Below are 14887 nucleotides of genomic sequence, written 5' to 3'. Positions count from 1 at the left end.
GAAGGAAGGAAGGAAGGAAGGAAGGAAGGGAAGGAAAGGAAGTGGAGAGGAAGGAAAGTACAAGAAAGGGAGAGAGGAAGGAGAAAAAGAGGAAAGAAAAGAGGAAGACAACATTTCGGTCTATGTACATGTTCTCATTATACCAGTCTTTAATGTTAAGTCATAATAAACCAAACAACGATTAAAGCATATCCTCTTACATTCCTTCCAGATGCCGAACGGTTGCCTTGGAAACAGGGATGCAGAACACTCAGCTGTGCTCCACCATTGTGCAGCTCTCCTTCAGCCAGGAGGATATCAACCTGGTCTTCACCTTTCCACTCATCTACACCGTCTTCCAGCTTGTCTTTGCAGCGATATTATTGGGAAGTAAGGAACAATGCTAATCAAATTTCACTATGATGCTCTTTTGCAGAAATCCTGGAATGGCTAAATAGTCTTTTTAAAAATTCTGTTTTGTAAAGAATATTTTTCAGAAAAATGATAAAGAATATTTATCAGGTAAAGTTGTAAGGCAGATGTATGTGCGTTAAGCTTGTGCATTCTGTTTTAAGTATCTATATAATTCAAAAAGCTTAAGTAAAATTTTCCTTTATTTATAGTACAATGATAGTTGGCCCGATTCTTAATTTTACCCTGTGATAGCATAAATTCCACCCTCTCTCACTAGGTCCCCGATGACTGACCTTCACCAAACTGAAACTTTTCCCTGCATTGTTCTTTCCAACACCTGATGATGCTTAACCTCCTTTTTAAGTCCTATTTAAAATAAAGAAGCTGCCTTTTAAAGCTTCATAGTATTTTAATGGGAAATGGAAAGTAAAGGTGTGTGGGAAAAACACTGTGAACCTTAAGTTATAAACAGCCCAGAGCTATAGTTTGTTTTGCTTTGCCTTGTTGCGCTCCCCAGCTGTAATACATGCTGAGGGGATGACAGTCACCTACCAGTGCCCCTTAGTGTCATGTTTCTGGCAGAGCCTACTTTTTAGAATACAAGTCTCACATAGCTAACAACATCACACTGGTCCATCAGGGGTCCATGTCTATAACATAATTTCTTTTCTTATATAATTATCTTTTTGTTGTGTAATGGTCTGCCAGAGTTGGTGCACTGCAGGATTGTGCCATATAATTAGCTAGTAATGTCTACCAGACAAGCCAGGGAAACTCGACTAGATGATAAAATAAAGACGTGAACACACTAGCAGAGCAACTAACCCAGAAAGAATGGACTAATGAAAGATCGAGGTGAGGGAAGGCAGCATTAGAATTGGTCAGCTTCAGTAGGAAATGTGGCAGCAAGCAAGGCATCTTTATTAAGAATACATAACACCTGAAACATTTGGGTGATGTATGAACAGTCCAAATGTTTTGCTGTTGATGATGTTGTTGTTGTTTTAGAAAAAGGATAGGAAGGTCTAAAAGCAAACTAAGGAAGTAATGGAAGAAGGTAGAAAGGATGGAAGAAGGAAAGGAAGAAGCCAGATGTATAGTCCAACGAAATAAAATCATTGGCCTAAGTTGAGCTTAGGCCAAAATAGCTTCTAATAAGTGTTGCATCTTTAAACTGATCACAGAACCAACTAAGCTTAATAGCAGAGTTCAGTTGCTTCTAATCTAATTTCTAAAATAAAAATTATTTTTAAATAATTACTAGAAATGTAGAAACTAATCCAAAGTGTATATTGATCTGGACTGGCAAGATCTTTGAAGTAGGACATTGTTTCTCTCAGCTATCTCACAATGACAGTTGGCATTGACTAAACTCTTAATTGTATCTCCTTGAAGGGCTCACAATTGCCTGTGTGGTTAAATAATGTTATGGTAGCAGTTTTATGTGGAAGCATTAGAATTCGAGGAGTGCAATAAATAATACCTTATCATGCCTTGTTGGCTTTGGAACTAGTTGAGAGACAGAAAAAAAAAAATGTATACTTACATAACACTTCTTTTTGCAAAATAGCACTTTTCCTACAAAGCGTAATTAGAAAAAAAAATGTCTTAAATCTACAATCAAATGTGTCTTAATACCACCTTCCACACCAGTGTTGGCTACATGTTCAGAAACACGTACACATATGTACATATAAGCTGCGAGTTTCCCCTTGCAGAACAGAGCCTGTCTTGATGAGTTGACCTCAATACTAAGCTGAGAAAAAGGGCTGGAGAGCCAGATCAGTGGGTATAGTGCTTGCCTCATAAGCATGAGGACCTGAGTTCAATCTATAAAACTCACATACAAAAGCTAAACATAATGGCAAGCACTTGTAATCTCTTCACTGAGCAAGTACAGATAGGTAGAGCCCTTCCTTAAGCTTGCTGACCAGCCAGCGTAGCCTAATCAGCAAGTTCTAAGTCAAAGGAAAACACTGTCCCAAAAAGCAAGGAATGTGGCTCCCAAGAAACAACATCTGAGGTTGATCTCTGGTCTCCATATTAATGCATGCACATGCATGTGCACCTGAATACAAACACGCACTTGCACACATATGAGCATCATGTGTGTGCGCATGCATGTGTGTGTGCGCACACAGGAAAATAGAAGTTAAGAAGTAGTTGCACCACAGGAGAAAGGAAGTTTGATTAACCTCAGGAAAGGTGAGTGAATACTAAAGACCAGGCGTGTTACTCTGACTGAAGTCTTTCCACAGAGGATGATCAGGCCCTGAACGTTGCATCCAAACAATACAGTGTATTTATTGAAGACTGGCATATTAACTGGGGTGAGCAGGCACAAAATAATTTCTTCTTGTTCTTACTGCTGGGTACCATATACATGAAGCTCTGAGAGGTCATGTAGCCATGTGAAGCAAATGTCCCCTGAAGCTCCACACCAGGTCTTCCTGAGCCACAGGCATTGCTGCCATGTGTGACCTCAGAACTAAGATGTGATTCTCTCAACACCCCCCAATCCATAGAAAATGCAAACTGCTTCCTGAGTCATATAATTTAATCATTGTTCGAAGTAATTTTTCAGGTTGTCATTATGAAATGTACTCAGCCTCCTGTCTATTATTTTCCAGTTTATGTTGGATACAAGAAATGTTGTGGGAAAAATAATGCAAACTTTTCAGAAGAAAAGGAAAAGGAACCCGAGTCATCGTCTCATACGACGAATGCAGGATTTCAACCAGATGAGAAGTAAACACCAAGTGCACAAAAAGAAAGATATTGAAGAATAGCCATAAGACTACAACTATATTTAATTATTTTTTTGGTGGAATGGCCAGCAGAAAAAGTTAAAAAGTTAAATTTCAATGGGACTTACATATTGGCTTATGTACAAAGTAACTGCTGATCCTATTCTTCAGTGTGACAAACATCATTTCAAATATGTGTATATATGTGTAAACACAGATATCATCATTATCATCATCATCATTATCATCATCATATCTCAGTATCAGTGGGAGATGGGTATCAGAATTCTCCTTAGTACCACAGATGCTCAAGTCCTTTCCTACCATGGCATAGTGTTTACATTCACCTCTCATATACTTCAAACTATCTCCAGATTCTCCATATACCTAACATGATATATGCTGTGTAAATAGTTGTTTTACTGTATTGTTTAAGAAATTGTGATAAGAAACAAAGTTTATTTTTGAGATAATTTTGGTTCACAGTTGGTTATATCCACAGATACAGAATTCATCCGTGGAAGGCCAAATACATATATGTACAGACTATGTATATACATACATACATACATATACACATACACATACAAACATACATACATACATATACTATCATTGAAATAGTCTCAAAAAATATCTGCAGATCTAACTGAATTTAGGTAGCACTGAAAACTTTATAATATGTAAGCTGAACTCAGACACAAGCCCTTTTGTATGTTAAAAACAGATTATTCTTGTAATATGTTGCTTTTCTTCAGTATTTATGATTGTAAAAAGACTAACATGAATTAATGTATTCCTCCGACATTTTAATCAATATTTTGAAAACTTTACAACCTATTTATTTACATGTGTGTTATAGTATATGATGGGCAAATATCTGACTTCCTGTTTAAAAAAATCCTAGCTGCTCCTAATGACAATTCAAAAGCAGAACTGAAAGTGTTACTGATTAGAATTCAATAACAAATTGGAATCAGATTAAACTCATCAAGGATAAGTGCACATCTGTTCACGTACCTCTAGGGCCCACTGATGCCCACTTTATCTTTCAAGGAAAAAAGCTCACTCAGAACAGTTTGAATTTGGCAACCAGTTCTTCAAGGCCTGGAGAGACTTCCTTAAGGGTTATCTGTGTGAGGCAAGTCTGGATTGGCCAGTACAGCAGCTATGCAGCTTCTGTGAAGTACCACAGCAGCTGTCATGACAGGGAGGTGTCAGGAGGTGCAAAGAGAGCAGTAGGGAGAGATGGCATGAGTCTAGAGTATTAATATAATGGCAGAGACAAGGAAATACACAGAAAAGCAAGATAACAGAAATATGGTCAAAATCCTTAAACAGGGCCAATTAGATGTGTGGTGGAAAATTGAATCTAGTCCTTGAGGGATCAGGAAGTGATTACTAAACAGTATTTGAAGAAGGGGACAGGTCTCCAGGCTGAGAAGTCAGAAGAGCATGGTAAGAGACTACAGGGTTTCATGGCTGCCATGGAGAACCAGTTGGTCAAGTGCTGGCTCTGCCTTGTAGATCTAACTTGACTTTCTTTCCTTCATTTTGGAGCAGATGTGTGATGTTTATAACCACCCTTTAGTGCTTTATGTCCACAGTACATTTGGATATTTTCATAGACTCACAGACTCCTTTGAAATGTTTTGACTTTGAAGAATGTTTTGTATTTGGATGATCTAACTTCAAATCATGCTGGTACATGGAAGGATTACAGGAAGTCAAGAATCCCAAGTAGAAAGATGGGGTTTTCTGTTTTGGAATTGGACTGTTCAGGCTGGGAAAATGGTTCAGTCAGTAAAGTGTTTGCCATGCAAGCCTGAGGACTCAAGTTGGAGTGCTAGCACACATGTGAAAAAGCCAGGTGTGATGGCACATGAAATCTCAATAGTAAATAGGAGGAGACAGAAGGAATCAAGCCAGGCTAGCCAATCTGTGAGTTCTAGGTTAGGTGAGAGACCATGTCTCAAAAAATGAGGTGGGAAGTTACAGAGGAAGAAACCTGCCATTGACCACACACACACACACACACACACACACACACAGGCACACATGGGCACACACACGGGCACATATACATGCACACAAAAAAATTGGAGTATTTATGGCTATTTATATAAAGTTCATATCTATCATTGAATACATCCCCCTTATGCTTCTGTCAGCAGAAAACTACACTAAAATGGACTAGGAATGCTTTAAGGGATACTGAGAGAGAGGAGTGTGTATTTTCTTCTTAGGGAATGTTAAAGAAGAACCTCCAAGGATGCAAAAGGAAGTCTAACAGTTGAGTACCTCCTACACTTTCCTCATCAGAGAACAGACAGGTGCACTAAAGACACCCGTGAATTCCTATCAAGTACTCAACACACCCGAAGTCAAGGGCCTGGATGCCAGCAGCTGCAGCAGCAGATTTTTCCTCTCTGATGATTAAGACATTTGAGCGACACAAAACTTGGCTTTCTTACATGATGTGATACCTCATGAGTTGTATTTTCCCCCTAATATGCTAGAGGGAAAAAAATAGCTAAGCGTTCTAAAATGACAGATCTCTATTTTTAAATGAGTTTGAAAAGCTGATTAAATTATGTGTTTTATTGCCTCTGTGAGTATCATATTAAATGAATGTTTTATTTTAAATGATTGAATAAATGAAAATAATTTTTGTAATGTCTGGTCTGTGGAGTTTTTGTGAATTCTGTCAAGATGTCCTCAGTGTTCAATTCTCAAGATATAAATAAGGTGGAGTTCCTGAGATCTTAAATACTTCTTTGAAAAGTGCCTGAAAGAGACTCCTAATTAAATACTCTAATAATTGGGTTTCCTACTGATACCAATTGAGGTTTTCCCCCCAAGAAAATCATACAGGAGCATTAATCAAAGGCTCTTAAAAGTGATGTGACAATTATTGCTAATTTAAAATAATAATAAAAGCACTTCATGGACTCATAAATAAAGCTTTCATCCCTCTATGAAATGGTGACATAGAGATATATACCTTTATGTATGCAGAGAGATAAAGGAAGGGAGAGAGGGAGGCAGGGCAAGAATGCTCAATTAGCTCATGCATTAAAATATCTCATCAATGCCAATGAGAAGAAATTCAGGGTATCAACCTATTTAACTCCTCAAACACACTCTCCTATTCTATGGTAATATACAGGAGACTCTCACTCTCTTCTAACAGGAAACAATTCATCTTCCTTAGAATATTTAATACACCCTTGTTTCTCAGTCCTTTAGCCCTTCAGTTTAGAACAGGAGTCTTCAAACTATGCCAGGAGTGCCCACAGGAATGCATCAAGGTAATGGGCTGTGCAGGCGTGGGTAGGTAATCAGCCTCCCATTCTGTGCCTGGCATGGTTATTATGATTTGCAAAAACAGCCCTCCCTGACATGTTCAGTACCCTGTTCTTCTCTCTCAACAACTTGTCCATGGCCAACATTCTCACCTTAAAGACAACGATGCCTTAGTCTTGTCCCTAAATTTAGCATACCTAAATTTGCTACAATAGATTGGACCAGGGTAGGAAAAAAAAAAAAACTTTAGCACCAAACAAAGCATTCAAAATATTGATATCTGAGGAAGGTTTCATATCTTCTTGCAATTATACACATATTTAAAGATTAGAAGGAGTTTTGGGGTCTGTGGTGGAATAATTTTAATATACAGATGCTATGAAGTGGGGTAAGAGTAAAGATATTCTCTTTGCCTACCAGCACTTCTGTTTCCAGAACACAGCTGCTCTAATCCTCTTACAATCCAGAAGCATCTCTTAAAAACATTAAAAGAAGACACCTGGATTCCTTTTCCTCCAAAAGACACAAAGCTGTGGCAAAGCTGAACCTTACTTATCTCTATTAGAATTGGAATTTAGATGTGAGAAGTTCACCACAGTGGCCTGCATGAACACATTTTTTTAGAATTGAAGACAGAAGTCAGATTTTTTTTTCTGACAGAAAAATCTAATTTTTGTAATTGTTTTGACAAGGAATTTTTAAAAATAAACGAGCTAAATCTACAGTCCTAAGGCAGTGTGTGTGTGTGTGTGTGTGTGTGTGTGTGTGTGTGTGTGTGTAAAATAGCATCAAGGCGGGTGAGGTGGCATGCGTGCAGTTCTAGCAGTTGGAAGGCTGAGGCATGAATTCGAAGTGAGCCTGGGCTACACAGTGAGTTCAAAGCCAGCCTGTGCTGTGCCCAGAGCAAGATTTTATCCAGAAATATAAAAGATATGATAATGTGAAAAGCATGTTACAAAGCAGTGGATCTAAATACATAAAGAGAGCTGGGAGGTGGCTCGGAGTAAGAACACTTGCTGCACAGGCATGAGGACCTGAGTTTGAATCCCCAGCACCCACATAAAATCCAGGCATGAATATGCATGCCTGTAACCCCAGCATGGGCAGGAGTGGTGGGGGTAAGACAGGCAGATCCTGAGAGCTCATTGGCCAGCCAGCCTTGCTAAAACAGCAAGTTCTAGGTTTATTAAGAGACTCTGTCAAGAGAGAATAAGGCAGAGACTGATAGAGCAGGAAGCCCAACATCTTCCAACATCCACGGACGTGCACATATGCGTATACATGCATACATCATGCCACACAAAAACACCACGAAATAGAATAAATCCAAAGTTTAGTAACAAGAAGTCAAACAACTTGATGGTTTAATGTGCAAGAATAGTTTAATAGAACATTCAGCCAAGAGTGGTAAGTGGAGCCAATAAGCATATGGCCATGGCAAATAAGCCCATGAAAAGATGCTCACCTCATAGATGGCTAGGTAAGCATGAACTAAACCACCATGAGGTATCATTGCATGCCCAGTAAAATAACTAGCATGAAACAACACCCATGACTGCAAACGATGGCAAGAGGCAAACAGCCACTCTCAGACTGCTGGTGGTGCAGCTGCTTTCAAAAACACTTTGCAGTGTCTTACAAGGCTAAACACACACCAGCCCTCAATCTCTTCTCCGTGTATTTCACCAATGTCACCTAAACTAAAACCATAGTAACAAAAATCCCATCAGGCCAGGTATGTGGGTATGACTACAAAGACACATGAAGGAGTGAATCTGAGCCACGACACCATGCCACATCGTGACTTCAGGGTGGCTGTACCTGTCAGCATTTGTGGTAGCCATACACAGAAGAATTTTATGAAATTATGTCATTCGAGGGAAACTGGATGGAACTAGAGATCATTATGTGAGGCAAAATAAGTCAGGCTCAGTAAGACAAATGTTGCAGGTTTTCTCTCATATTAAATTAGAACTTAGATTTTTAAAAATAATCAGTTTTCTCAAGGAATGAGCCCTCTCATAGGTTTCTCAGTTATAACTGGTAATCCCTAAGCATATATACATACAGACAACAGTAACTGGACTCAGCAGGTTATGCATGAATACATGCATACATATGTGTGTGACAATATTAATTATAAAAGAAGAGGCCACGTCCTCTTAGCAACCTACTCCGTTCCAAAGGCCAAAAATGTTGAAAATATTTGGGAGCTTTTATCTAATCCTTAAAAGATTTTAGGGTTGCCTCTTCAGAAGGGGAGAATGTTAGAGTAGCCAAAAGCCACATAAAAAAATCACATATCAAAGAAGAAGAAAGAGTACATGAAGTTATCAGAAAAAAGTGATGGGGAGATATGGGAGGAGTTGGAGGGGAGGGAGTGGACATGGATTTGATCAAAACACATTATATGCATGTATGAAATTCTCAATAAATTTTTTATTTAAAAAAATAAGAAGAGGCCAAGAATTCAATAGCGGAGGAGTTGGAGGGAGAGAGGAAGGGGAAGATATTATGTAAACACAGTGTATTCATGTATGAAAGTCTCAAAAATTTTAATTTAAATAAAATTAATAATAATGAGGCATGAAAGCAGGAGGATTATTTGGGGAAAAAAGAGGACCTGTACAAAGGGTAGAGAATATGAGAGAGGGGGTCATGGAGGGGATGGTCATGAACAAAGCATATGAGGACAATACAAACACATGAAAATATTACAATGGTGCCCGTTATTTTGTACAATGAATATAAGCTAAAAATTTCATAGAACTATATTTTTATTTTATTAGCATATATTAGTTTACACAATAATGAGTTTCACTGTGACAGTTTTGTATATGCACAGAACATATTTTGACCATATTCATCTTATTTCCCTGTCTTCCCCCCCCACCACTCCTGCCAAACCCCTCCTCTTTCTAATTAGCAACCTTCTTCTTTTCATATCTTCTTTTGTAAGCCAGTGAGTCATTAGGGTTGTTTACAGGCATGTGGGTGAGAGTTTGTTTACAGGAACATAGATACTTACCAGCGGTACACCACTGAAGAAATGTCTCTCCCTCCCTCATTAACCATTATTTGTATATAAATCCTCAGAGAGGGAATGGGTCCCCAGGGCCCCTCACTCCTCCATGACAGAGTATTGAAAGGCCTAGTATCATAAAGATCTCCTACATATAATCACAGCTGCTGTGAGTTCAAGAGTCCAATACCCATGCCATGCCTGGAGGTCAGCATCTACACCACTCCCTCCCCCTACCTTCCACTCCTACATTCTTTGGGCACCTTCTTGCATGATGCCCCTGGGCCTTGGAGGGGATGGTATAGTTGTCCCATTTATTGTTGCACATTCCACAGTCATTATTCTCTGTACTTTGACCAGTTCTGAGTCTCTGCAGTCACCACCCATCACTGCAAAAAGAAGCTTCTCAAACCAGAGCTGACAGCATCACTAATCTATGGTCATAAACACAGTTATTTAGAAAGCAATTTGACAGGCACATCATGTCCACATTGCAAAACAACAGCAATAACTTCCTCAATAGGGTCTGTGGCCTCCCCAGGCATGGGCTCTTGACTGAGTTTATAGCATCAGATATGAATTCCCTCCTGTGGAGCAGGCATCAACAAAGCCAAGCAAGAAGTGGTTGGTTACCCCCATAATGGACTTGCCACTATTGCTCCAGCGGGCTTATCTTACCTGCCTGGTTGATATTGTTGCACAGAGGGACCATAGCTGAATAAGGCTGTGATGATAATTCTGCCCCCAGCAACCTGCCTAGCAGCTTCTGGCACTGCGAGGTGTAGCCAGCAGAGAGGGATATTCAAGCCCAGTTCCAGCTTAATTTCTCTATGTTGTTTGACCAGGGCCTGTGGTATCTTTAGAAATACTGTCTTATCAAGTAGAACTGCATTTTCACTATTGTTGAATCTTGCTCTATATAAGTTTTGCCATAATAAAGCTGACTGAAAACTGTTTTGGTCAAGATGTAGCAGCAAAATTCATTCGATGCTCTATTTTCACAGCACTTTCGGGCAATGCTAAATTAAATTTGGAGCTTCTAAGTTAAAGTAGCAGACTCTAAGAGCTTTTTGAAAAATCTAGTAAATCCTTTGATAGCCAACGTCCCAGAAATTGAAGTGGTGAGCAACTTCAGATACAGAAACAGTTTGAAGGATCAGTATTCCCAATTCTTTGTTTTCAACAAAACTGAAAAAAGATATCATCAAGCAAAATGATGCCATCAGGTTGTCAATACATTAAAAAAAAAAACAAGGTTTGAAAAATCCCAAGTGTAGTGGCACATGTGTAGAGTCTCAGATCTTTAGAAGATGAGGCAGGAGGATGGAAAATTCCAGGCTAGTCTGGGCTACATAGTAAGACCCTGTCACAAACAAAGCTAACAATGAATTTTTCTGATGACAGATCACTATGAGATTTGATTTTCTGTGTGTCATTTTGGAGGAGCTGCAGCATGAGGGATAATACATACCCAAAGTCTTCCCATACCATCTAATTCTTTATATAAACAAAATTTACTAGCAATTGAATGTTTTATAAAAAGGAACAAAATATATGCTAAACTCTGCCTTCCTATAACAGTAACAGAAAACTTCCTCTACATTGTTTACCATGCTTCTGACTCTTCTCTAATTTATTTGCATGTGGCAACTAATTTAGTCCACACAATTACTCTATATTTAATATTATCCCATTTTCAATAGAAGGAATTTAGCACAAGGACGCAAGGTAACTTCTAAGGTCACCCAGCTGAAAGGTGATAAAACTTGAACTAGAGAAGTCTGGCTCTACATTCTATAGGTTGATTCGTAGTGCTAAACTGTGGCACAGATAAATTAATATCAAAGTTTTTATGAGTACATTACATTGGAATAAAATTCTATAATGGAAAATGACTTAAAATATGGATATCCGTTGGTATTCTAAACTGCGTATCTAGGATACACAAAGCACTTGAATTCAGTTCCCAACATCATATAAGCCAGGTGTGTTGGCACACACCTGCAGTCCCAGTACTCAGGAAGTGGAAGCTGGGGGATCAGAAGTTCAAGGTCATCCTTGGCTACCATTGGTGACTTTCTGTTGATGCTCCTCCTCCAGTTTCTTCTACCTTTAAGACAGAAGGCTGCTTGTTGCCTTCTTGGTGACTGGGAAGGAAGGGACAGAGCTACCATCCTTGATAGTGCATCACAATGGAAGCACAGCGAACAGCTCCCTGACTCTAGACATACTGACCACTGAGCAAATAAACACCTATTGACTTAAGCTGTTGTTGCCTATATTCATTTTCATTTGTAATTAAAAAGTATTTTCAGCTTAAAACCTGGTGATTCCTTATAACCAGCTTTGTTTTAAGGACACCTTCACAGATGCCTCATGAATCCATGAGGTTAGACAAGAATAAAAAGAGCAATAAGAGGGGCTGGAGAGAATACTCAGCAGTTAAGAGCACTGGCTGCTCTTGCAGAGGATCCAGGTTCAATTCCCAGCACCCACACAGCAACTGACGACCATTTGTAACTCCAGTTCCAGAGGATTCGACACCTTTTTCTGACCTCTGTGGGCATTGCAGGACACAGGTGCACATACATACAGGCAGGCAATACATTCATAGACATAAAAATAAATAAATAAATAAATAAATAAATAAATAAATAAATAACATGCTTTTTGCAAAAAGAGTAGGAAGAGCAATGTCAAGACAAAGTTTCTCCATGAAGAATTTTGCCTGGGGAGCAGGGTGAAAATTTTCATAAAGGCAATGACTATGACACTTAATTCACCGTATCTCTCATTATCACAAAGGAAGTTTAATATGTACTTGTGAAATTGAGTATATTGGTTCTGAATCAGATTAGGAAGTGTTGCTCATTTTCACGCAAAAACAACCTTCCACACAGACTTACTTTTAAAAGTAATTAACACAGAAGTTTTATAGGTAGAGAACAGGGATTAATTTATATTTCTGAGCAGTTACTGTCAAGCTCTATGTTGGAAATATTTCACTTTATATACAACACAATTATCATGATTTTGATTAACTCTTCCACACAAATTTCTTTAAGGGATAACTACACAGTTTATTTGGTATAATGAAAATGAAGTTCTACCACATAACAATTAGGTTGGGGTAGAAAGACAGAATGCAAAAATAACAATGATGGACTTCTAATGTGTAGTAGCAGTTTTTAAAACCTTCAAATGCTAATTATTACCTTAGGGTTTCCAACTTTACATGAAATTATTACTCAGACTTTTCTAAGACCATTGAGTCATTTGTATTAGGTATGAGTTTTGAGCACTCATTATTATTAGCCCAACCAACCAGAACAAGGCCACTAACACTAAGATTATCTGATTTATCAAGTGAATCTAGAATAGGTCCTTGGGAATCACCTTCATGTTATATTTATTCATTAGACCTCTCTAAAATCCCAAAGCAATATGTTCATTATGCCATGGATTTTTAATGCTCTGTGTCAAATGATGCTCTCCAAAACGCTGAAGTGGTGGCAGATGCTTAATAGCATAGGGACTCATTCCATTTTTCTAAGATTCATTTTATATTTATAATCATGGGGGGGTATATGCACATGAGTGCAGTGTCCACAGGGGCCGGAAGAGGGCATCGAATTCCCTGGAGTGGAGTTGCAGGTGGTTGTGAGACACCTGACATGAGTGCAAAAAAAAAAAAAACCCAACTCTACTCCCTTAAGATCAATAGGTATTCTTAATGGCTGAGCCATCTCTCCAGGCCCCTAGCAATAAATTCTTAAGATACAAAGGACATGAACGAATCACGAATACCATAGAGTTTTTGCTACATTTGATCTCTAAGTTCCCTAACTGTTGTCTTCTCAACTCTTCCAGGCCCTGTTTGTTCATTCACAGCAGGAAATTTGGTCTTTTTTGTCACCTGGACAGTGTATCATTGAGCCTCAAAATTTTCCTCAAGCCCAAACATTAATGCTCCAGACTTCAACAAGGTTCTTCCAGAAGTTGCTCCTAAGTCCAGTTCCCCCTTACAAAGAATGTCCTGACTCCCTAGTACCAAAGAGGTAAGAGTAAAATCATTTGTCCAGCATGAACCAGAATCGCTAATGGAATCATTTTATATTACATGTCAAACACTGCCAGATTCACTAAGATGCTATAAATGATAATTTTCATATTTGACTTTTCCTATTGTGGAATGCAGACATAACATAGCTGTTACCATTGTTGTTGTTGTTGTTGTTGTTGTTACTATTACTATTATTATGTATGAGAGTATATACACACGTGTGTTGGTGACTGTGGATGCCAAGGGCATCAGATTCCCCCTGGAGCTGGAGTTACAGGAAGTTGTGTGCTGCCTGACATGGGTGCTAGGAATTGAACTCAGGTCCTCTGAAAGAGTAGTATGTGCTATTGACTGATGAACCATCTCTCCAGTACTGGTTATTACCATCTTAATTAGAGCAGCTGTAATTAGCCAAATGAGACTCTCATGAGAGAGGACCTATGAGAGAGGACCTATTGACATTCCTTCACTATAAGGAGGGCACATGCGGAAGGTCATTAGCTTCTCACCTGAGATTTCAGCCACTATCCTCCTCCTATGCCTCCTTCCCAGATAGATAATCCTATTGCAGCAGCACATGGGGTTAGGAGGTACTCAAGCCTGTAGAGGTAGACTCCATCTATGCAGCCTTGAGGAGGTCATGCTGGGATGGGACCTTTTGTTGATTTGGCTATTCTGAGGTCATCAACCCCCTCTTCCCATAAACAATCCCTCACCCATACTCCAGTAAGTAAGCACAATAAACTCATTGGTTCACAAAGATAGACTGGGGTGGAATCTTTGCTTTGGTCTGTCATTAGTACCCTCTTTGGGGTAAATAGATGTTTGTCCACATCTCCCAGGAGAAAGTTAATGCAATACCTATCATCCTCTAGATCTTCTAAAATCCCACAGTTATTATCTGCACAACAATTTGAGCAATTCTCAAAGGTTTTTTGTTTAGTTTTGTTTCATTTGTTCATTTTCTCTCTCTCCACGTCTCATAAATAGAATTGGACAAATAGTCCCCGAGTAATGGCACTTTAAGTTATTATATGTCTTGAAAAGATAAAAGTGTCTTTATTCTTTTTCCATTCCACCTAACAAAACTGTTCTTACTCTTCAAATATTCATTAGCCCTGTAATGTATAGTCACCTAACGCAAAATACACATTGGCTTTCATGCACTTACTTCAGCAGTCCACTTGCTGTTTGGAATAAACCTCACTGATTATACAAAATATTTCCTGCCTCCAAAAACATTTACCTAGGACTCATATTGGACACTTAGCTGAAGTATCAGAAAAATCCTTGGATGCAATGATGCTGTTAACCAAAGGGCAAACCGTGAAATTGTGCCTCTGTTTTATTATGTTA

At 38.8% G+C, this 14887-nt stretch overlaps 1 protein-coding gene across 1 annotated transcript in view; it reads left to right on the top strand.

Moving 5' to 3' along the window:
* Positions 1-3145, top strand: part of Slc10a2 (solute carrier family 10 member 2) — a 15585-nt gene extending 12440 nt beyond the window's left edge. The window contains exons 5-6 of the mRNA XM_008855161.1: positions 212-369; positions 3024-3145. Coding sequence (XP_008853383.1) covers positions 212-369; positions 3024-3145 — 280 coding nt within the window. The remainder of the gene's footprint in view (positions 1-211; positions 370-3023) is intronic.
* The last annotated feature ends 11742 nt before the right edge of the window (positions 3146-14887 follow it).

This window comes from Nannospalax galili, unplaced genomic scaffold (genome assembly GCF_000622305.1).
Source record: "Nannospalax galili isolate Female #2095 unplaced genomic scaffold, S.galili_v1.0 scaffold287, whole genome shotgun sequence".
NCBI classification, from domain to species: Eukaryota; Metazoa; Chordata; class Mammalia; order Rodentia; family Spalacidae; genus Nannospalax; species Nannospalax galili.
The sequence above is the reverse complement of the archived record's forward strand: the minus strand, read 5'-3'. Positions and strand labels throughout refer to the sequence as shown.